The sequence below is a fragment of the Monodelphis domestica genome, chromosome 1 (assembly GCF_027887165.1).
Source record: "Monodelphis domestica isolate mMonDom1 chromosome 1, mMonDom1.pri, whole genome shotgun sequence".
Lineage (NCBI taxonomy): Eukaryota > Metazoa > Chordata > Mammalia > Didelphimorphia > Didelphidae > Monodelphis > Monodelphis domestica.
In genome coordinates, this window is record NC_077227.1 from 422,320,730 (window position 1) to 422,346,420 (window position 25,691).

Genomic DNA, 25,691 nt, shown 5'->3' on the forward strand with positions numbered 1-25,691 from the left:
TGTTGCCATCTATTCCCCACCTGAAGACATCCTTCTTAATTCTATACTTCATGATCATTTCCATTAACAAATGTGTGGCCACAGATTGGAATGATGGTTGCAGGAACTAATAGATTCTTGAGGAACAAAAATCAGTTTTTCATGCAAATAACTTTAATTATAGAGAACAAAAGGATGAAAAAAATCAGAAAGTGTATTTTATAGCTACAACTTCAAAACTAGATCCGGGTTGGTTAACATTTCTTGAAATCTGCAGATTCTCAGAGTTGGAGGAAACCTTAAAGGCCATCTAATCCAAGTAGTATCTGAGCAGAAATCCTTTTTGCAACACCCCTGAGAAATGATCATCCAGATTCTGCTTGTTAGCCTCCAGTGAAAGGAACTCATTCCTTTTATTTTATTTTATTTATTGATTTTTTAAAACCCTTACCTTCCATCTTGGATTGACTCCAAGGCAGAAAAGTGGTAAGGGCTAGGCAATGGGGGTCAAGTGACTTGCCCAGGGTCACACAGCTGGGAAGTATCTGAGGCCATATTTGAACCTAGGACCTCCCATCTGTAGGCCTGGCTCTCAATCTACTGAGCTACCCAGATGCCCCTGAACCCATTCCTTTTAAAGGCAGAAATTCCAATTTGGATAGCTCTGATTGTTAATAAGTTATTTATTACATGGGACCTAAATATGCCTTTCTGCAATTTTCCCCTGTTGGTCCTAAATTTTGCCTTCTGGGAACAAGCAGACTATTTTCCACATAATAGTCCTTCAAATACATGATGTAAATAAATATAAAATAAATATTTACTAAGGCCCTTTTATATATTGAAATGTCTATCACTATGTTAGGCACTTAGAATAACATGACCAAACACAACAATTTCTTGCCCTGAAAATTAGAGGTCTTGGTGCTGAGGGGAAGGGAGAGAAAGATGACATAACATACCCACATGAAAGTATAATACAGGATAACTTGAGAATCTGAAGACAAATCAGTGAAAATAAGTGGAGGAGGCTTTAGAAAAGCAATGATTCTTTGAGGTAGATTATAAGAAGTGAGTGGACTCCAGACATGGAGAGTAGACTGTGTAAATATGATGAGGCAAGAGGCAAAGGAATGAATAGCTAACAGCTAAGTTTAATTAGAATGTATATCTACAAAAGGAAATTATATGAAATAAACTGAAAAGATTGGTGGGACCTAATTGTGGGGGTCCTTAAATGCCAGACTGAGGTTTATATTTTATCATAAAGGCAATAGGGAAGTTGCTGAAGGTTTTTGAGTGAAGGAATGACAAAGTCAATCCCATATTCTCCAGAATATGCCCCATATCCTCCACAGAGCCATCACAAGATTTCTTATATTCTCACCATCCTGCTAACTTTCTGCCATCTATCTTCCGGTTTCTCTGTTTCAGTACTAAACTGGGATTTCTAAAATATGGCACTGAAAATAACATTCTACTGCTATATGCCATGCTTGCCATCACTCAGATCATCTATACTTAACTCCATGTCAGAACCTGGACTCTGACTCTGGGTCCTTTGGCTCTGTTGGGTCAGCTTTTGCATTATCTTTCTATTCTCCCTTTTGCATCTCCCTGTTGCCTTCCCTCATTAGAATTCCTTGAGGGCAGAGATCTCTTATTTGTATTTGTATCCTGAGGTGTAACATAGCCCCTGCCATTTACCAAAAGTTTAATAAATGCTCAGAGTTTGACCAGAGCAGAGAATTGTAGGCCTATATTTTTCCTTGTCCTAGAGTTATATGCTGCCCAATATATTCAAATGTGCATGTGGATATGGGATCTCATCAATTAAGGATTTCCCTCCAATGTTACAGATCCCAATTCATTCATGCTGCATCCAGCTGCATGACTCTCATTCACCACAGGGACCCACCCACTCCATTGGAAGACTTTTCTGCTTTTTCCTGGCATCACAAAGATGCTGGTATTGCATCTTGGATAGCCATTTGCACTGTTTGCTCTTTCCCGTGACCTGTCCATGTTCTCTTCCTCCCATACAATGCCTGGCTGACATCCCTTATTCCTCTCTATTAGTGCAGCCTAAAATCACATTAGCTTTTTTGATCATGTTACCTTTCCACTCATACAGTTCTTTAATCCCTTTTCTGATGACATTTCTTTATGTTCTGCTGAACAAGATCATGTAATATACTTCTCCATTTAAGAGGTTTTCTTTATCTCAGCTTTAACATACTATATTTTAGTATTAAAGGATTAATTATTTAAAACTGGGACAAAAAGTGTTCAAAGTTCTTCATTTTACATTGAAGTAAGGTCCAGACAAGTGAAGTTATTTGCCCATGTTTATACAGGTAATAAATAGTAGCAGAGGGAGAATTCAAATCCAGACCCTTCAATTCTAAATTTAATGTTCTCCTCATTATATTATGTTTCCCCTCCCAATGATAACTTTCTGTGTTCTAAACCCAAGTTTAACATTCTATGATCTAAAGTCCTTTTCAGTCCCAATATTCTGCATTTTAACTTTCTAAGGTCTTTTCCAGCTTTAACCTTCTCCCTTACTCACCTAACTCTTGGGTTTTATAAAAAACTATAACAATAATTATCATAGAATAATAATTATAATTATTATAAAAATTTACAAAGAAACTTATCATTTGGGAAATCCCTTTACGTATATTATCTATTTGGAGTCTCAAAACAAAACTATAAGGAAGGTGCTATAGTTATTAATCCCATTTATCAGATCAATAGAGGTGCTAAGAGGTTAAATTAGCAGCCCAGACCCATATAGCTAGTGACTGTCAGAATTTGAACTCAAGTCTTTCTGACCAGCAAGTCTACTAGCTTATGCCATATTTTTGAAATAAGGAGTTAAAAAGTTATTAGAATCCATGCTACATGAAGCTTTTATCATGCATATTCTATACAGAGATCCTCTCCTGATGATCTCAATGCCTCTCTGGGTACCCTAGATTGTTGAAGGTTTTGAGAAACTTTCCAATGATAGACTGTGTGCTTTTCATCTAAGGCCCACCAAAACCAAGTCCAGAGAAAATTATTGTAACCAGAGGTTTGACTACATCATGATTATTTTTTAATCAAAACAGCTCATAAAGACTATTTACCAATGGAAGATACAATATTGGTGCAGGGGAAATCCAGAGCAATATAAACATGTGGTCATCTTAAACTCTATATGTTCAATATGGAGCTGAATTTTTGTCTCTAAATTTATCTTTTCTCTATAGAGGGTATCAATATCCTCCAAGTCATCCAGGCTTATAACTAAAAAATCATCTATGATGTCTAGGGCTCTCCCACTGCATATATCCAATCAGTTGCTAGATCTTGCCAATTCTAATTCCACATCTCTTCCAACTATCCCAATACTCTCCAGTCATACCTCTACCATCCTGAGACCCTCTTCATTTGTTATTTGACCTACTGTAAAAAAAAAAAAAGCCTCTTGGGGGAAGCTGGGTAGCTCAGTGGATTGAGAGGCAAGCCTAGAGATGGGAGGTACTAGGTTCAAATCTGGCCTCACATTATTGATTCTAAGATGGAAGGTAAGGGTTTAAAATATATATATATATATATTTTTTTTTATAAAGCCTCCTAATGATCTCTCTGCTTCCAGTCTCTCCCTTCTTGCAATCCACACAGCTATGTGAAAAGGAAATTTATTCTTTGCACCTTTTCAACTGAGGGTACCTGGCATAAATTTGAATTTGGGCCGGAAGCGAGGACTGTATGAGGAAAAACATTGGATAAATTTAGTCATGAGAATAGAACAGCCAGAAAAATGGAGCAATGGAGTCAAGAATATCACCAGACCAAGAGGGCAGCATGATTTTCCCTGGACTGCCTCTCTGGGTGGCACAGACAAAATAGAAAGCCATGGTTGGTTCCTGAGATGTCATGTATTAGTGGGTGGAGATCAGGCTGCATAAATTGAGGCAGGAGGGGAGCTCACATTCTCTGGACTTCCCTGTTTCCTGGTGACTCCTCTCCTCAGTGTCAGTGTGGTAGGGACTCAGAATGGCAGCCACAGATTAGAAAGCTAAGTACCTCTGTACCTCTCTCCTATTTTTCTGTCTTCTTTCTCCTAGTACTTTGGATTTAATAAAATTATTAATCTACAGTCATTCTCTTAAATTTAATTCTTACAGTTGCCACAATTTTTTCCTTGGGTATAGGCATGACTATGTCATATCCTTGCTCAAGAATCAAGTGGGGAAAGTGATTTCCCCACTGATGAGACAACCAAAACCATACACCTCACACAGCCTGGCCTTTGAGGCCTTGCAACAGACAGGTCCTGTCTTCCCTCTTCTAACTTTACAGCATACTATAACTTCACTTTATGAACTCTACATTCCAGTCAAACATGACCACTAGCTTCTTCCCCAATTTGACACTCTATCTTACACTTACATGTATATTTTCCATACCTAGAATGCTCTCCCTCTTCATCTAAGACTCCTTTGAGGTGTGAGTAAGTAGGTGCCACCTCCTCTGAGGCTTCCTCAAGCTAATAGTGCTCTCATTTCATTACATTACACTTATATATGATCTGATAGTATCCCCAAAGTAGAACGTAAGCCTTGTTTCATTCCTGTCTGCAAGTCCTCTGCACATTTTAGGCATTTTATTAATGCTTGTACAATTGAACTGAAATCATAAATACATCAAGTGTTTTAATAAAACATACAATGATGTGTGCATGCATACATATATACATGCACAATACATAAACATATGTAAGCTTTTAGAAATGGAAGGAATTAACTCAGCCCATTCACTTGATAGAAAGGAAAACTGATGTTCAGAAAGAAGAATTGACTTGCCTAAGGTCATAAAGGTGATAAACTGTGAGGGCTAAAGGAGATGATGGATGTATTATAAATGAAAAAGCACCATCTAAATACCACAATTATTATTATCAACAAGGAGATAGGGCCTGGACCTGTGATTTCGCTGGAATAGAGAACCTTGGGTGAGAAAACTCCCTCTTCTACCAATGAAGGTTGCTATCTTCTCTGCAATTTATAATTTTAGAGAGTGGCTTAGAACACACAGTTAGTGTGTATTGGGGGAGGGAGGGAACTCAAACCTACCTCTTCCTGGCTTTAAGGTCTGCTACGCCAGGTTGTTTTTCAACGTGGCCATAATCTAAACTTAAAGTTGAGCAAACTTATTCACTCTTCAGTGTTTTCTCTATTTACCCTCCTCCTTTCAGGGGAAAGATAACTATATAAAAATACACACATATAGATATATGTATATACACACACATAATGTATACATATGTATTCATAAATATTTAAGTATGTACATATATATAATTACTTGAAGGGTCAAAGAAGAATAATTTCTGGTCTAGAAAAGAGAACTAGATTCAAGTCTTGGCTCTACCACTTATTAGGTGTGTGGCCCAGAGCAAATCATTTCAACTCCCTGAGCCCCAATTACTCCATCTATGAAACAATGGTTGGGCCACTTATCTCACAGGGAGTTGCAAGGATCAAATGAGATAATGTAAAGTGCTATATTAATGAATTGTTAGTATTAAGAAAGCGATTGGTATATTGTGGAAGCCATAGGTTCATAAATCTATAGAGCTGAGCCCTACAAAGCTATGTAGTTGAAGCCTCTCATTTTATAGGTGAAAAAACTGAGGCTAAGTTGAAGTGACTGCTGTATACGAGGGAATGAGGAATTCCTTCATACACACTGCTTCAGTGTCACATAAGCAATAGTCATCAGTGACTGAATTTGAACCTAGGTTCTCTGATTCCACAGTCAAAACTCTTTCCACTGAGCAACACTTAAGCTGTCCAATCTACCGAAGACACACAGTACTCCACATATAATTTAAGAAAATACAGAGAAAAGTCTGGCCTTACCAACCTTATAAAGGTGCGGAACCCTGTGGGTCCCAACCTCGTTGTCCCCTTTATCCCAAGGAATCGGATAAATAGATTTGCCATTCTGTCCACCAAACGCAAATAGTTGAACTGCTTTGCATACTTTGGGAATACTTGCTTGAGGCAGATAGTGGGTAAGTTGGCTTCATTGGTCATATAAGCTTCTGCTTCAAGCACATCTGCTTGCAGTAGTTCATCTGTTCCCTCCTTGAATTCTTCTCTCATTCCTGATATCTTATTACACTGTTCAGATCTGAAGTACATCAAAAACAAACAAACAGAACTTCCTTTATTGCATTTACCAGGCAACAGATGAGAGAATAAATATTAGAGCTGGAAGAACTCTTAAGAGCACTAGAGCTAGAAGGGATCATAAGACATAAATGTTACAGCTGGAGAGGATCTTAGATCACAAATGTTACACTATAGAATAAGAAATGTCAGGGCTGCTTCACGACTGGAGAAAGTATCTAATTCAATCCCTTCCTGTTAGAGACAAATAAACTCAGGCCCATGAAAGTGAAGATCACACAGCTAGTTAATAGATAATCAATACTAAGTCTCCTGATGCCAAATATGATATTTTCAATCTAACCTTCATTTGATCAGAACTCCAATCATTAGGAGCATTATAATTATACAACTGAAGCAGATACAAATGTATTTGGGAAAAAGCTATAATAGCTCTATCAAAGATGTGAAAAAAAGATGTTACTTAGAACCACAAAAGTGAATTTTCTGTTCTTAATTTTTTTTTATACTTTGTGTTCACAAAGAAACCATATAAATTGTCTACCTTTGGAATGGCTTTCTAATTTTAAAGAAAATATAATATCCATGCAGTATTTTACTTGGATACTGATGAAGTAATTAAATTCTGATGAGTAGAAAGAGGGAGATTGGCAGTCAAGAAACTGGCTGTGCTGCTACTAATTTATTATATGATCTTTGGCAAATCACTTCATTGCTCTGGGTCTCAATTTCCTTCCCTGTAAAATAAAAGAGGTGAATTATATGATCTTTTACCAAATCTCTTCCAACTTGAATAATAATAGGAAACATTTATAAAGTACTTTAAAAGTTGGATCTTATTTGTTCCTCACAACAACCCTGTGAAGTAAGTCCTACTTCTATTCTTATTTAATAGATAAACTGATGGTCAACTGACTCTCCAAAGGTCTCACTTAATATCTGATGAATTCCAAGCAGTCCAAGCTAACAAAATAACAAGATGTGTGTAAAGCTCGTTTTTCAGTGATAATGGACTCATAGCATTCCAGAGTTCACTGTGAATAGGGAATAATATTTTCAGCCTGTTCAACTCTGTGCCCAAATCCTGCCAGCTGAGATTAATCATAATATGATTGGCAGATACAAGTCTGAAAGAAAGATGGGAGGGGGGATAAGGGAGGGAGACAGGAAAGGAGAGAGGAAAGGAAGAAAGGAAGGAAAGGAAAGGAAGGAAAAAATAAGAAAGATTCATTTGAGAAGTGAATATCTGGCTAAGAAAATGTCATTTGAAAATGGAACTTGGACTTTTACTTGGATGGGATGCACCTAACAGAGGCTGGCAAAAATGTATTTGCTTGTTCTTGTAACTTTTGTATTTTTAAAAACCCTTATTTTTTGTCTTCAAATCAATACTGTATATTGGTTCCAAGGCAAAAGAGTGGTAAGGGCTAGGCAATAGGTGTTAAGTGACTTGCCCAGGGTCACTCAGTTGGGAAGTATCTGAGGCTATATTTGAACCTGGGGGCTCTCATCGCTAGGGTTGGCTCTCAATTCATTAATATACCTACCTGCCGCATGGTCTTGTAAATGTAATGAAAAGCATTAAAAAATCATGAAGGATAGAGGGAGGGAAAGAGAGGAAATTACTTTTGTGTCCCTTTGAGTTAGATGCCATAATTCATACCTGAAATGTGGTTCTGGATAGGTATACTTTATTAAAAAGAAACAGAAGAGTTAATTGTATACGTGAGTAGGGTTGCCTTAAAAATTAAGGAGGCATACTTATGTGAGGAAATCTAGGAAGCACATGGAAAGCATAGATATATCCTCTCTCTCTATATATAGAGGAAAGCATTTGGGTGAAGGTTAATAGAGGAAGAAATGAAGAGATTTTGTCATTAGTGTATACTACAAAAGACCAAGTCAGAACGAGAAATCAGATTTGGAGTTTGGGAAACAGATCACCAATTTGGCACTGAAGCATAATATAGTAATGATAGGAGATTTTTAGTTATACAGACAGCTATTTGTGGTGCTGTTTGACAAAGACAGAACATCTAATATCTTCTTGATTTGGCTTAATGATAATTTTATACTTTAAAAAGCCACTCTAAAATGGATTCTCACTAAAAGTGAGGAATTAGTTCATGAAGTAGAAAAAAAGAGAACTCTAGGACAAGGAGATAGTGTGATCACTAAATTCTAGAATTTGTGATATAGAAGGAAAGGGATTAACCATATTCGAAAAAAATGTAGGGGTTACTTCTGGCTTAAATCATGGGTCATGATAGAAAATCAGGTGAAAGTTTTCTGTCACTTCTGATCAAGGCTGGCAATGTCACAATTTGTCACTATTCTGCCTTTCTAACCTTTATCTAATATTATTCCCTTTCTTTTATGTGCTATAGTATACTTTAATAACCAAATTAGACTGCTCTCTTTTGTTGCCCAACCACAGTTTGACATGAAACTAGAATTTGAAGAAACTGATTTCAAAAGGTTTAGAGGAAGAGTAAAATCCCCTGGGCTAAAGGGAAGCTCTCAAGAATGAAAATTTGAAGACAAAAAGCACAAACAATTCTAGTGAAGGGCAAAAATAGGAGTTTTATGAAGAGGTTAATGTGGATCCACAAATAATTCATCAACCCACTTAGATTAAAAAAAATGCAGAGAGAAGATAGAAGCAAAGACAAATGACATATGAATAAAATGTGGCACAGTCCTATAAAAATAGTATCAAGAGTGTTAAAACTCAGAATGAGCCAAAACTGGAAAAGAAAAGACCATAAGAATGTTTTTTTTTAAAACTATGTTGGAAGAAAAAGGGGTCACAGAAGGGGTAGAACCATTGCCTTGGGTGGATAGATGACAATAACTGACATATGATGGAAGGCTAACGTGCTCTCTTCCCATCTTCCTTCTGATTTTTCTGCCAAGGAAAAAGACCTTTGAATGGAAAATGACTAAACATAAATGGCTAAGAAGAGAGTTGCTATTTAAGATAAAGAGATAGTAAGAGGGCCCAAGTTTCCTTTTAAAAATTCAAATCACCTGGCCCAGATGATCTACATACTCAGATATTGAAAGAAGAGGCAGATGCAATTGCTGACCCACTGCCAGTAGTACCTGAAGAATCATGGAAAATCAGAGTGGTATCACAAAATCATTCTGATTTAAAAAAAAAAAAGAGTACAAAGACTGTAAAGAAATCATAAGCACGAACCTTGACTTCTTTTAGAATGGATCATTAAAGGAAGAGCAATGGAGTAGCAAACATTCAGAAAGGGAAATAATGATTACAATTGGCTAGCAAGAGCTCCAGGTCAAGTGACCAAGATAGAGTCGTAGGCATTTTCTCCAGTACCCACTCTTGGGAAAAAAAATAAGTTTAAAAACCTAAAAAAAGGAATTATATACCAAAGATAGAGCAATTATAGCTGTTTCCACAGGAAACATAAAAAAGCCAGAAACTCAATGAAGTAATAGCCTAATGAATTAATAGTGGTAAATCTCAAACCTTTAAGCACTCATTCACTACCTCTCCTCCATGGGCTTCCACAATTCAGGATAGCATACAAACCAACCAACCCCATTGGTTTATACTTTGGGACCCATTCAAGGGTTTTCTTGCTACTGCACACCACAAAACCCTGTACTTACTGCATTGTCCTGTTGCAGTGAATATCAGATGGAGACTGTCTAGGCATAGGAGGTGGAGTGAGAGATAATGAGGATGGAAAGGGAGAGGGAAGTAGGTTTCTGGCTGCCTACTTCTTTAGATCTTTAGATTAGGGAACTCTGAGGCAGCAGATCTGATCAGAAATACCAATACTACCTTTCCTCTGACTAGTAAAAAATCTCAGCTCAGACAAGAACTAAAGATTGCCTCCAGATAAAAACTATGCTTCACACTTTGAGATACATAATGGTTAAATTTAACAGTTCTAATGACCAATGGAAAATTCTGCAATTTATCAGAGGAAAGACCTTCTAATATAAAAGAAATGAAATTCAAACAACCCAAGACTATTCACAGTCATCAAAAACCATGAGAAGAAATGGAATGTATATTCTGAAAAGCAAAGGAACCTAGACATAACCTAAAATGATGTATCCTGCAAACTTAAGTCCTAATAAAGATAAATATTTAATAAAATAATGAATTTGAAGCATTACCAAAAAAAAAAGAGTAGACTATTTAACTTGCAAATACCCCCAAACAATAGAAACAAAAAGCAAATAAATACAATGATTAAGGAAAGAAAAAGCAATTAAATTACCCCATCTGTAGATACTTTTAAAAGAAAAAAAAATAGAGATGCCCTATTAGGTTTAAAAACAACAATGGCAAGGCTATTAAGGTATTTCTTTTTGAAAGTACATAAGGGGATAAAGATGAAAGTAGAATTGAAAGAAATAGGAGAAGTGATAGTGGAGAAAGCCTAAAACACCATAGACTAAACCCCATAACCCAGCCCAAAACATGAATCAATGTATATTTGGGGACTAAATTGGAAAGGAGAGAGGAGAGGAGAGTTAGAAGATAGAACAATGAAGGACAGAAAACTCCTGCAATCTTTCTCAGCAAGAAGAGCTACTGGGGGAATGGTAAGATGGTAAAGAGAGAGAATAAAATATGGAGGGAAAAGGGAAACCTTGAATTAATGGGGATGAAGGTCCCACTAAAAATCATTCTCATAGGGCAAGTAGTATTTCTGTAACAGGAGATGGGAATCTTATAATATTTCTAAAATCTGCTTTAAAAATCGAAGGAGACATATTTCTCTATCTCCCACTGTTTTGTAGAAGGATCTATGAAGGTGGATCATTTCATATTAGGTCATTTTTTTTGATATGTTGATCAGTTTCACTGAATTCCTTTCCCCCACTTCTTCCTCATATATTTTTTTTTCTTTTTAACTTTGTTATAAGGATTTTCAAGGAGAGAAGGAATACAGAGGAAAATTTAGGTGCTACAAAAGTAATCATCTATCCTTGGAAACAAAAAAAAATCAGAAAGGCTTCATTAAGGACAGGTTATGCTATGCTATCTTCATTTCCTTCAATTTTTGGTAAGGTTACTAAACAGGTACTATACTGGAGTGTTGTAGAAACAGTTTGCTTAGATTTTAGCAAAATATCTGAAATTATCTCATGAATACTAGACAACACAGTTATATGGATGTAGAATTGGCTGAATGGTAGAACTGCAAGAGAAGTTAGTAATATCTCAATTCCAACTTTGCAAAAGGTCTACAGTGAAGTGCTCCAAAGATATGTAATTGTCCCTGTGCTGTTAAGTCCTTGGGGGGAAAAAAACCCCCACAACTAGTAGTAGTTAGATGGCTATACTTCCTAACTATATGATTTAACTTAAGTCATTTGACCCCGATTGCCTCGCCCTTATCACTCTTATACCTTGGAAATGATACTCAGTATGGATTCTAAGATAAGGGTTTTTAAAAGTCAGTGATTTAAACAAAAGCATAGATGGTATGTTCATCAATTACACTAAGCTAGAAGGGATAGTTAACATGGTGGATGTCAGAATCAGGATCTAAAAAGATATTGAGAGGTTAGAGTACTGAGATAAGTCTAAATAAGCAAGTATAAAGCACAGGTATAAATATATTTAGACTTGAATTTTAAAATCAGCTTTACAAATACAAGATTAGAGAGGCATGGTTAGACAAATTTGTCTGGAAAAAATCTTTGCCTTTTAGTGGACTAGATGCTCAATATTAGCAATTTGATGTGATAATTATGAAAAAAAATCTAATCTCAGAGGCAGAAAAGAAACAAACACAAAAACAAAAAACGTTCTTATTCTAGAAATAAGAAAGGGATGGGTGGTCCTGCTTTACTATAGCCTGTTCAGATCACATCTAATTTATTGTATTCACAGTTTTGAGCACCACAGTTTATGAAGGGTGTTGATTAGCTGAAAAGAAACTACAGGAGGATAACCAGGATGATTAAGGACCTCGAGAGCACTTCATATGAGGATCATTTTAAAAACTGGTTGTTTTGCCTGGTTAAAAGATGACTCAGTGAAGTACATGATAGTTGTATTTAAGTCATATGTTTAGGTTCAAAAAGCAAAAAATGGCAATGTATATGTTATTAAACAGGCAAATTTAAGCCTAAAACCTTCCTAACAATTAGAACTATCCAAAAGGGAAACAGGCTGCCTTTAGATGAAGTTGTTACCCCAAATTGGAGGCCTTTGTGCTCTATCTGCTATGTTACATTGGTTTTGTCATGGCTTAAATAAAGAAGGACTCTCTAATTGAGCTCTATTCAACATTTGAAAAGGCTGCCTCTGAAGAAAATGAGTTTTCTCTTCTTAAAAGTCTTTATGTGGAAGTTGGGTGACCATTTCTCTGACATGTTATAGAGGGAATTCATACTCCAGACAGGTTTTGGATAAGTTGACCTCTGAGGTCCCTCTAAGCATTGAGAATCTATCATTTAAGGTAAAGTCTGGGCTTCCTCAATTATTAGCAATGTCTTAGTGCAGTATTACTTCTGAAATGGCAGCAAGTGCCAGTCTTTTCTGAATTCCAATGAATAATTTTAGGATAAAAGACACCTTCAGTTTTTACAAATAACACTCACAGGCTATTAATCAAAAGCTTTTACATAAATGAGTAAAATGCACTCATAGAGAAAAGATTCCATTGATAGAAATAAGAAAGCAAAAAAAGCAATAAAACAAAAACTGGCATCAATGCAGGGGGTAATACCAGGGATCAGATTTCAATCTAAATTGTCACAAATTCATAAAGGAAATGTTCTTAATAACATTTTAATGGAAATGCTAGTTTTATGAAATGAAAATGAGCAAATGGCAAGATTTAAATTATGCAAATTATTCCTTTGGGTAATATTTTTATTGAGCTTTGTATATCCTAATCCATTAGAAACATGAACAAGAGGAACCCTAGAACATTTTATCTGGCACAATGGTCCTATGGAATAAAGTTCTTTTTCACTAGTCTGTTCTTCCTTCCTTCCTTGCTTTCTTCCTTGCTTTCTTCCTTGCTTCCTTGCTTCCTTCCTTCCTTCCTTCCTTCCTCTCTTTCCTTTTTCCTTTTTCTCTCTCTTTCTATATATGTATATAAAATCTTGAATAAATAACTTATCAACATAACTAGTAAGGGTCAGAACTGGAGCTCAGATCTCTTAATTCATAATTGCAGGCTTTTTTCACTATACCAAAAGCTCCCAAAATTGCTTCTTTGGAATCCCATGTCCTGAGGATATGGAGAAATGAATGCAACTAATCTAATAAATTCACTTAATGAGGGTAATGTTTCCAAGGTATTTGAACTATGTAACTCTAGAATTGGAAGAACCTTAGAAATAACTGAGTCCTACCTTCTCATTTTATAGATGGTGTTGTTTAGACTCAGAGAGGGGAAGGAACCTGTGACAGGTCACATCAAAAGTAAGTGGAAATGGGGTAGTCAGTGGCTCAGTGAATAGAGAAATCCAGAGATAGCAGATCCTGGACTCCAATCTGGCGCAGAAACTTCCTAGTTGTGTGACCCTGACTCTGTGTGACATAGTATTAATTCTAACACAGAAGATAGGGTTAAAAAAAAAGAAAAGAAACTATCTTTGAGAGAAAGGGTAAAAGTATACTCAGCCCATTACAAAAAAAGAGAAAAAATGTTGAACTTCAATTGTGCAAACTATGAGGTTATTGTTGTTAAGTTAATTCATTCAGTTGTGTCCAAACTCTTCATGACCCTATGGACCATACATAGCATGCCAGATTTCACTATCTTCAGTATCCTTCATTATCTCTCCATGTCTGTCTAAGCTCCTGTTCACTGTTTCCATGATAATATCTATCCATCTCATCCTCTGCCATTCCATTCTCCTTTTGTCTTCAAGTCTTCTCCAGCATCAGGGGTTTTTCCAATGAGTCCTGTCTTCTCATTATATGGCCAAAGTATTTAAGCTTCAGCATCAGTATTTGACCTTCCAGTGAAGAGTCTGAACTAACTTCTTTGGGTACTGATTGATTTGATCTCCTTGCTGTCTAAGGCACTCTCAAAAATCTTCTCCAGCACCACAATTTGAAAGTGCCTGTGGAGCTCAGTTTTCCTTGTAGACCTAATTCTCTATCCTTTGTGCCAATTCATTGCTCTATGAACTTATCAGTAGTCATACTTCAAAGAAAAATATGAGCTAAGCATATAAGCAAAAATGATAATGAGCTACATTAATACAGGGCTTTCTTCTACTTATGAAGTGATTTCCCCAAAATGTGGGAGTTGTACTTACAGTTTCAGTAGGGGGCACAGCACAGGTTAAGTGATAAATGAACTCAGTCTTCCACACAGGGCCTGGTCTGTTCTTTAGTACTACTTCTACATGTAGAAATTTATCCATCAAAATATACTGAACTATGAGGCGAGTTCACAGAAACCATAGTGGGCCAGAAAAAGGCCAACCCGAATACTTTTTTTTAATTGAAAAAAAATTTTTAATGAATTAACTTAGAATATTTTTTTACATGATTCATGTTCTTTCCCTCCCCTCCTCCTACCCTGGTCCCCCATAGCCGACACACAATTCCACTGGGTTTTACATGTACCATTGATCAAGACCTATTTCCATATTATTGATATTTGCACTAGGGTGATTATTTAGGGTCTACATCCCCAATCATATCCCCATCGAACCATGTGATCAAGTGAATGTTTTTCTTCTGTGTTTCTACTCCAACAGTTCTTCCTCTGAATGTGGATAGCATTCTTTTTCATAAGTCCCTAAGAATTGTCCTAGATCATTGCATTGCTGTTGGTAGAGAAGTCCATTATATTTGACTGTGCCACAGTGTATAATGTTCTCCTGGTTCTGCTCCTTTCACTCTGCATCAATTCTTGGAGGTCGTTCCAGTTCACATGGAATTCCTCCAGTTCATTATTCCTTTGAGCACAATAGTATTCCATCACCAGCAGATACCACAATTTGTTCAGCCATTCCCCAATTGAAGGGCATCCCTTCATTTTCCAATTTTTTGCCACCACAAAGAGTGCAGTTATGAATATTTTTGTAGAAGTCTTTTTTCTTATGATCTCTTTGTGGTATGGCTGGATCAGAGGGCAGACAGTCTTTTAGCACCCTTTGGGCATAGTTCCAAATTGCCATTCAGAATGGTTGGATCAATTCACAACTCTATCCGCAGTAATGTCCCAATTTTGCCACATCCCCACCAACATTTATTGCTTTCCTTTGCTGTCATATTAGCTAATTTGCTAGGCGTGAGGTGGTACCTCAGAGTTGTTTTGATTTTCATTTCTCTAATTATAAGAGATTTAGAAAACTTTTTCATGTGCTTATTGGTAATTTTGATTTCTTTATCTGAAAATTGCCTATTCATGTCCCTTGCCCACTTATCAATTGGGGAGTGACTTGATTTTTTTATGCAATTGATTTAGCTTCTTATATATGAGTAATTAGATCTTTGTCAGAGGGTTTTGTTATAAGAATTTCCCCCCCAATTTGTTGCTTCCCTTCTAATTTTGGTTGCATTGGTTTTATTTGTACAAAACCTTTTTAATTTAATATAATCAAAATTATTTTACATTTTGTAATTTTTTCTAACTCTTGTTTGGTTTTAAAATCTTTGCTTTCCCAAAGATCCAACAAGCATACTATTCTGTGTTCACCTAATTTACTTATAGTTTCCTTCCCAGGCTCCCAATGCCGAGAGAGTGGGACTGTCTCTGGGCACCGACTTTTCCACTTAAATCTTCATGCACAAGTGTCTTTGTGCACAAAAACACACAAAAACAATCGTCATCCTCAGTTACCGAGAGACTATAATAATAATAATTCAAGTCATTCAATCATTCTGAATTTATCTTGGTATAGGGAGTGAGATGTTGATCTAAACCTAATCTCTCCCATACCGTTCTCCAATTTTCCCAGCAGTTTTTGACAAATAGTGGATTTTTGTCCCAAAACCTTTGGGTTTATCATAGACTGTCTTGCTGAGGTCACTTACCCCAAGTCTATTCCACTGATCCTCCCTTCTGTGTCCTAGCCAGTACCATATTGTTTTGATGACCACTGCTTTATAGTACAATTTAAGATCTGGTGCTGCTAGGCCACCTTCCTTTACATTTTTTTTCATTATTTCCCTTGATATTCTTAATCTTTTGTTCTTCCAAATGAACTTTGTTATAGTTTTTTCTAATTCAGTAAAAAAGTTTCTTGGTAGTTTAATAGGTATGGCACTAAATAAGTAAATTAATTTGGATAAGATGGTCATTGTTTATTATGTTAGCTCATCCTACTCATGAGCAATTAATGTTTTTCCAATTGTTTAGATCTAGTTTTAATTGTGTGGAAAGTGTTTTGTAGTTGTGTCTGTATAATTCCTGTGTTTGTCTTGTCAGATAAATTCCTAAGTATTTTATATTGTGTAGGGTGATTTTAAATGGAATTTCTCTTTCTAACTCCTGCTGCCTGGATATGTTGGAAATATATAGGAATGCTGATGATTTATGTGGGCGTATTTTGTATCCTACAACTTTGCTAAAGTTGATTATTTCTACTAGCTTTTTAGTTGATTTTCTAGGATTCTTTAAGTAGACCATCATATCATCTGCAAAGAGTGATAGCTTGGTCTCCTCATTGCCTATTTTTAATACCTTCAATTTCTTTTTCTTCTCTAATTGCTACTCTTAGTGTTTCTAGTACAATGTTAAATAATAGAGGTGATAATGGGCATCCTTGTTTCACTCCTGATCTTATCGGGAATGCTGCTAATTTATCCCCATTGCAGATGATGTTTGCTGATGGTTTTAGATATATATCATTTATTATTTTTAGGAAAGATCTTTCTATTCCTATACTTTCTAGTGTTTTCAATAGGAATGAGTGTTGTATTTTGTCAAAGGCTTTTTCTGCATCTAATGAGATCACCCCGACTATTCTTAATCTCTTTCTTTTGAACGTCTCACCTGATGGGCCTCTTCTCACCTGATGGGCATCTGATGGGCTTTATATTTCCTGTTTTCAAAGACAAGATACCCTTTTTGGCTCTAATTACAACTGGTGGGCTTATCAGCACCCATTTTACCACTATGAAAAATAGCCAGAAAGGCCAATTTCTTTAGGCTTCAGCTCATATGGCTCAGTTAATAAAGGAATCCCTTTAATTATTGGGTACCTCTGCCTATGTTTGCAACACAAAACATTTTCTTACATAAACATGCTCCATACCAAAGTATAGGGCACTAAATGGAGACAATAAGCAGGAGAAAAGTAAAAGCTCTCTAATTCTGGCATGTGTAAAAACTGCTCTTCCTCTAGACTATAATTTCTCTCTTATTCCCTAGCATTTAAATCCCTTCAGGCTGTGTTTATTTTCCATGGTAGCCCTAACTCTCTTCTGCATAATGTGTACCAATTTGGGAATGGAATTTAGCTTCTTTTCTTGAAATTGCCTTCCTGTGTTAATTTCACGTGTCAGCCAATGATTCATCCATTGTTGCTTAAAAACTTTTAAATTGCCAAGAACAGTATTTCATGGCTTTTAAAAGTGCTTTCGTTGATCCAATTATATGTTGCTCAGTAAGTCAGTCCCCTTTGCAAATGGGCTAAAAACAAAAGTCTTTAAATAGTCATATTGAGAAGCTAAAGGAAATTGGTATTTCATTTTTAAAAGGAGTCATATATATTATTCTTTTTTGCAGGGGGTGGGATAGGGTAGGTCATTGTTTCTGCCATCTAGCCCCATTTGCAGCAAAAGGGCTTCCAAAAAGTTAGGGCCAAGGGCAGTTAGCCAGATTGGAGAATATGAGAGACAATTCTATTAACACCAAACAAAAAATATGGTTACTTAACTTCTCTTAGTTTTAATTTGGGCTCCTTATATTGAGGACTAGAGTCTTTAATGCTCCAGCTAGCTCTAACACATTCTATGCTTACTATTATAATATTCTATGGGTCTAAGGTCCTTTCCAGTTTGAAATTCTGTGTTCTCTTACAGTTTATGGTCTATGGTCCCTTCTAGCTTTTATATTTTATAATTCTATGATTTTAAAAAGTCTTTACTTGACAGAGAAGCAAAAGTTATTTATTCAGATACAAAGGTGAAAAGGCCAGGCAAATAAATGGAAGTTCCATGTCATTTCATTACATGCATTCCCCAGACAGTTGAAAACGCCCAACATTCATAAAATCACATATTTACAGCTAGTGACTAGATATCACCTAGTTCACTCTTCTCATTTTACACATGAAGAAACATGGGCCTAGAAAAGTTAAATGACTTTTTTAGGGTCCCACAGTTTAAGTGTTTGAAAAAGATCTTCAACTCAAATCTTTCTGATTCAAGATATTTCACATTCTTTACTATATTATGCTGCCTCTCTTAATTTTTTATGTTTATTAGTTGATATATTTTATTTTTTATATCACCATATTTCTGAATATAATCCTCCCTGCCCCCTTACCCAGTTATCTACTTCTTATAATGAGGAATAAAAAAGAAGGGGGATAAGCAATTAATTCAATGAAGTTAACCAAAAACACATAAATCATATCTGAGCATATTCATTTCCATAGTCTTGTACTTCCGCATAGAATGGGAGATCCCTTTTCTTATCTCTTCTCTGAGACCAAGTTTGATTATAGGAAGTACAGAGTGTTTAGTTTCACTTTTTTGTTGCTTTCCACTTAAGTGTCCATTTTCATTGCTTTATGAAATATAGTTTTCCTGATATTTAACTTAATACTTAACAGCATCAGTTTATATAAATTTTCCCATTTAGCCCAATACTCAAACTCAAACAATCTAGATATAACCAATCTTTTCTACCTTCTATTTTCTACTTGTTTTCATACATTCTCCACTCTAGCCAACTGATATTTTTACAGACTTCTGAATATATTCTGCTCAGGTCTTTGCTCATTTTGTTCATTCCATCTTAAATACTGCTTCTGTTTTTCACTTATTTAAATCCAACCCCATCTTCAAGACACAATTTCATCTTGACCACCTCTATGAAACATTCCCTGACCAGTCCCACTTACAATGACTTTTTTTTTCTTTTAGAGCTCAAAGAATTTATTATATAAACCACTTAACTTGGCACTTAACTGTATGCTAGCCTGTGAAATCCTTGTATTATTGCCTTTTCATATCTATGAGATTGCTGTAGTCTGGAGTGTACTGCTAGACATTTAATTGCTGGCTTGGATCTCCAAAATACATTGTTAAGATTAATTTGCATTCTATAATTTAAAAAAACCCTCTTATCTTCTGTCTTAGAATCAATAAGTATCAGTTTGTATAATTAGAATTTGTTCCCCAGAACTCTCTTTCCCAGCATCCCATTTGCTTATACTGCCTGTGTACTAATATAGGGAAGATATATTTTGAGGTAACCCTGGCCCTCTCTCTCTGTGCTTCAGGGAAGGGGTTTAAGAGGTTCAGTGAGTGCTAGGCAGGAGAATTTCACTCATGTGGCTTTTCTTAGGCTTTCAGACTTTTGTTCTTTTATTTCTTCTACTTGAAGTGATTATTAATCAATCTTATAAAATATAATACTTGGAGTTATTGGATATTAATTTTAATCTTAATAAGTTTCAAGGCAGAAGAGCAGTGAGGGAAAGGTAATGAGGGTCAAGTGGCCTGCCCAGGGTCGCACATCTAGGAAGGCTCTAAGGTCACATTTGAACACATGACCTCCTATCTCCAAGCTTAGCTCTCAAGCTACTGAGTCACCTATATGCCTCCTTAATTTACATTATCAATACTTTTTTCCCTAATACTGTCTTAAGACTAGGCAATCAACAAAACAATAACTCAAATATTAATTTATAGTGTTTGAAGATTTCTGAGATTTAAATGGTCACACATAAAATTTAACAACCAGCTTGCCTAAGAAAGTACCAGCTGGTTTCAGACACACCTGGCAATAGTTTAAAAATTCACCACCTGGTGGTCATACCTCCAGTAATAAGAATTAAAAGGGATTTGAGAATAAATGATGTTAACGTATAGCCTTATAATATAAGCACATGAAGAGACCATCTAGTGTCTCTCAACTTTGCAGATGAACAAATTGAGATAAAGAGAAGTGAAATGATTTGTTCAAGATCAAGTAGATGTTCTGATTTGAAACCTGGTCCTAATTCTAGAGGCATTCTTCTTTCCACTGCACCATGCTGCCTCCTGAGGAGACCTGATCTAATTTGTAGACTTCCAGGCAAAATTGACCTCTCTATTGTGACTCTTATCACACATATCAGTATGCTCCCCATTCAACCAAAGTCTATCCTTACTACAATAAGTAATTGTTTTTTTTAAATTTTGTTTTATTATACTTTTAGAAGTTCAACCAATTAGCAATTCACTCGGGTCATTAAACTTCCTTATGTAGCAACAAAAGTTTCACTAGAAGCTTAAGGGGCTATAGTTATCAAGAAGAATTTTATTTAGTGAAAATTATTTAAATCAGATTGCTTTCCTGCCTAACACATACCTGAGATTTATTCCGTAGAAGAAATTTAAGTTTTGAATGGGGTGGGAATAAAAAGGGAGGAGCAGAGACAGGTAAACTTGGAGCAAAGAGCCTTTAGGGGTTGGACAGATCTAAGGAGGGCCACCACTATAGGGAGCTCAGAACAGCATCAAGACATGGGAGACCTTCCATTGGAAGTAGAAAAGGCAAGAGAAATGGAGGTAGAAGACAGCCAAAGTCATTGCCCATCACATATCAATAGAAACAAAAAACATTGTTGAACAAAAAATTACATCAATTTCTGTTAAAATTCTTAAAAAGCAAAGGAATAAGTGTACCTTTACTTAATATGGTAAATACTATCTATCTAAAATCAATAGCCAGCATTAAATGTAATGGAGAAATACTAAAGCCTTTCCAGGAAGATGAGAAGGAAAGCAAGGATGCCAGTTATTATCAGTGCTATTATTTGATGTAGCATTAGAAACGCTAATAACAACAGTAAGACAAGAAAAAGGAATTAAGGGAATAAGCACAAGCAAAAGAGAAACAAAATTATTGTTTTTGCAAATGATGTGATGTTCTAATTTATAAAAACCTTAAGATTCAACTAAAATTAATCAAAACAATTATTAATAACCAGCAAAGTCAGAGGATATAAAATAAACCCACACAAATTATCAGACTCTATATAGTACCAACAAAATTCAGTGGGGGGGGGGAGGTATAAAAAGAGAAATTCCATTCAAAAAAATTAGTGAATGCACAACGTATTTGGGAATCTACCTACCTAAGCATACACAGGAAACATAGGAATATAATTTAAAAAACATTTTGTTGCAGAGACTTTAAATGCTTATGGTTATTTTTCTGTGAAAATATAATAAATATGGTCAAATTAATTTAGATATTCAGTGCCATGCCAATGACATTATCAAAAGACTAATTTTATAAAACTAGAAAAAATAATAAAATTCATCTGGAGGAAGGGTTCTCAACTTGGATTCCATAAACTTATTAAAAATATTTTGATAACTTATTTTAAAATAATTGGAATTTTATATTTTTGACAATATTATTCTGAAAAGTAGTCCAAATGCTTTACCAGGCTGTCAAATGAGTCCATGATAAAAAAGAGATTAAGAATCCCTGGTCAGAAGAAACAAAAGGTCAAGAATCAAGGAAAAAAATTTTTTAAGTGGTAAAAATGGTGTTCTAGCATTGGTAACATTCAAAATATACTACACAAAGCATTAATCATCAAAACCATTTGGCATTGGTTAAAAGAACAGAAAAGTAGATGGGTGGATCAACTTCACATATAAACAAATTGAGGTAAAGGGAAGTAAAATAATGTGTACAAGATCACATAGAGGGTAAGATTTGAAACTAGATCCTACTTCCAGGGCCAGTCCTCTTTCCACTGTAATATATAAAAAAAATTAATTCACTGTTTGATAAACTCAAAGACCATAATTATTGGGGTAAGAATTCACTTTTTGCCAAAAACAAAACAAAACAACCAAACCCTTGAAATTGGTCATGCAGAAATTAGATTTAAGTTAACATCTTATTTGCCATATAATACAATAAGTATTATATTAATTAAAATAATATTTTATAATAATATATTATATTAATTATAATATTGTTTTATAATAATATATTATTATATTAGTATTATATATTAAGTTTCAAATAGATAAATGAACTAGATACAAATGGTTACATCATAACCCAATTTGAAGAGTAAGCAGGAAAATCTACCTTTCACAATATAGACTAGGAAGAGTTCATGACCAAACAAGAACTAGAGGAGATCAGGGGCAACTGGGTGGCTCAGTGGATCGAGAGCCAGGCCTAGAGATGGGAAGTCCTGGGTTCAAATCTTGCCTCAGACACTTCATAGCTGTGTGACCCTGGGCAAGTCACTTAACCCCCATTGCCTAGCCCTTACCACTCTTCTGTTTTGGAGCCAGTACACAGTATTGAAAAAGAAATAGAGAAGATCAAAGAAGATAAAATAGACTATTTTCATCACATAAAATTGAAAAACTTATGTGCAAACAAAATAGCTACAGTTAAAATTAGAAGGGTTACAATTCTGTACCAGATCTCAAACTATTATAATGTGTCACTGTCAAAATAATCTGATGCTGGCTAAGAAACAGAGCAGTTGATCAATATATTAAGCACTCAACACAATGACTATAATAACTTAAGTGTTAAACAAACCAAAAGATCCAAGATTTTGGAGGAAGAATTACTATTCGACAAGAGCTGCTAGGAAAACTGGGGAACGATATGGCAGAAACTAGACATAGACCAGCATCTCATGCCATAAAGCAAGATAAAATAAAAATGGACACATGATTTAGAAATAAAGGTAATTATCATAAATAAATTAAAGGAGGGTAACTGTTGGACCTATGAATAAAGGAAGAATTTATGACCAAATTAGATGTAGAAAACATTACAATATATGAAACAGATAACTTTGACTACATTAAGTTAAAATGTTTTTGCACAAACAAAACCAACATAACCAAAATTAGAAGGGATCAAACTGGGAACAAAATTTTATAGCAAATGTCTCTGACAAAGGCCTTATTTCTCAAATACATAAAGAACTGAGTCAAAATTATAAGAATACAAATCATTATTCAAAATTGATAAATGGTCAAAGGATATGAACAGGCAGTTCTCAGATGAAGAAATTAAAACTCTCTTTAGTCACATGAAAAAATGTTCCAAATCACTATTTGAGAAATGCAAATTAAAACTACTTTGAGACATCACCTCATACATATCAGATTGGCTAATATGACAAAAAAGTGAAATGATAAATGTTGGAGGAGATGTGGGAAAATTGAGACATTAATACACTGTTAGTATAGTTCTGAACTAATACAACTGTTCCAGAAAGCAATTTGGAACCATGCTCAAAGGGCCATAAAACTGTGTATACCTTTGGACCCAGCAATACCACTACTAGGTCAATATCCCAAAGAGATCAAAGACATGGGACAAGGACCTACACAGATATTTATAGCAGAAAGAATTGAAAACTGAAAGGATGTCCATCAATTGGCAAATGGTTGAACAAGTTGTGGTATATGATTGTATTGAAATACTACTGTGCTATAAAAAATAATGAACAGAATAACCACAAAAAACTTGAAAATATTTATATAAAGTGATACAAAATGAAGTGAGCAGAACCAGGAGAATGTTGTACATAGTAACAGCAGTAATGTACAATGATCAACTGTGAATGACTTAACTATTATTAACAATGAAAAGATCTAGGACAACTCCAAGGGATTCATGACAAAAAAGGCTAACTGCCACCATACAAAGAACTGATGGAATTTGAACACAGATTAAAGCATACCATTTTTTGCTTCATTTCCTTCATGAATTTTTTCTTAATATAAGCAATATGTGTCTTCTTTCATAACATGATGAACATGGAAATATATATTGCATGATAGTACATGTATATAACCTATATCATATTGCCTGCCATCTTGGGGAAGTGGGAGGGATGGGATGGAGAGAGAGAACCTGGACCATAAAATGTCAAAAAAGATTATTAAAATTGTATCTACATGTAAAAAAATAGTTACAATTAACTGAGGAATCTTTGCAGCATATTTCTCAGATAAAAGGCTGATACCCAAGATGCTTAAGGAACTAAATCAAAGATATGAACAGGCAATTCCCAAAGGAAGAAATTCAAGCTATCAATAACCACATTAAAAATGTTCTAAATCATTTAAATAACTCTGAGGTTCTACCTCACACCCATCAGCAAAAGTTGGCAAAAAAAGGGGGAAATTAAAATTGTTTGGGAAGTAGTAGTAGTCTCTTGGTGACCGAGAATGACAATTGTCTTTGTGCATTATCATCTATTGATATACCCTCATGTGGCTTTGAAGTCCAAAGACTGAGGCGCAGAGTTAGTGGCACATGGGGTATGGGACTCCAGTTGTTACGGGAGGTACGGTTGTGGCCTGGTGTCAGCGTTCACGTGCAGCGGCAAGACATTGACGTTGTTCATCTTCAAAGGTGGTGGTGGCATGGTTAATGTGGGTTCGCCAACTGCTTCTGACAGAGGCAGCAAGTTCTAGTTGCTTTGGCATAATGCCAGTCCACGTCAAGTTTGACTTTAGCTGATCCTTGTATCTTTTCTTTGGTCGGCCTCGTTTCCTGAGTCCAGCTGACAGTTCACCATAGAATACCTGTCTTGGTATTCGCTTTGGGTCCATGCAGATGACGTGTCCAGACCATCGTAGCTGGGTTTTGAGGATCATTACTTCGATGCTGGTGGAATTGGCTCTGTCGAGGACTTCCTGGTTGGTGATTCGGTCCTGCCATCGGATCCTCATGATTGACCGGGGAGAGTGTTGGTGGAACTGCTCCAGCTGTTTCATGTGCTTCTGGTACAGTGTCCATGTCTTGCAACTGTACAGGAGCGAGCTGAGGACCACTGCATTATACACTTTGAGCTTCGTTGCAGTGCTTACACCTCTGTGTTGGAGGCCTTTGGAGCGCAGCCGCCCAAGTGCCTGACTGGCCTTTTGGATCCTGCCATTAATCTCATGGTCTAGGGACCCGTCGTTGGCAATGGTGCTGCCCAGGTACTTGAAAGTGTTGACATTAGAAAGCTGCATGCCATTGATTGTAATGTAGGACTGGTTAGTTGGCCTCCCTGGTGCAGGCTGGAACAGCACCTCTGTTTTGCTGAGGCTGATAGTCAGGCCAAACAGTTTTGTTGCGGTAGAGAACCTGTCCACAATGGTTTGGAGATGATTTTCTTGGTGGGCCATGAGAGCATAGTCATCTGCGAAGAGAGCTTCCAGGATGAGTCTCTCTGTTGTCTTTGTTTTTGCAGTCAGGAGGTGAAGATCAAATAGTGAGCCATCCAGTCGATATTTGATGTAGACGCCCAGGTCTAGATCCATCACAGCATGTCGTAATACTTGGGTGAAAAATAGGTTGAATAGTACCGGAGCGAGGACACAGCCTTGTTTCACACCATTGGAGA

The 25,691-nt window shown here is 35.9% G+C and overlaps 1 protein-coding gene across 19 annotated transcripts in view; it reads right to left on the reverse strand.

Annotated features, from left to right (window-relative positions):
• Positions 1-25,691, reverse strand: part of TTLL11 (tubulin tyrosine ligase like 11) — a 250,767-nt gene that overhangs the window by 44,492 nt on the left and 180,584 nt on the right. For all 19 annotated transcript variants that reach the window (XR_008915265.1, XM_056812079.1, XM_056812067.1 and 16 more), the window contains one exon: positions 5,899-6,168. Coding sequence is in view for 18 of the 19 variants with exons in the window: in XM_056812079.1 (XP_056668057.1) it covers positions 5,899-6,168 (270 nt within the window). In the remaining variant the exon portion in view is untranslated. The remainder of the gene's footprint in view (positions 1-5,898; positions 6,169-25,691) is intronic.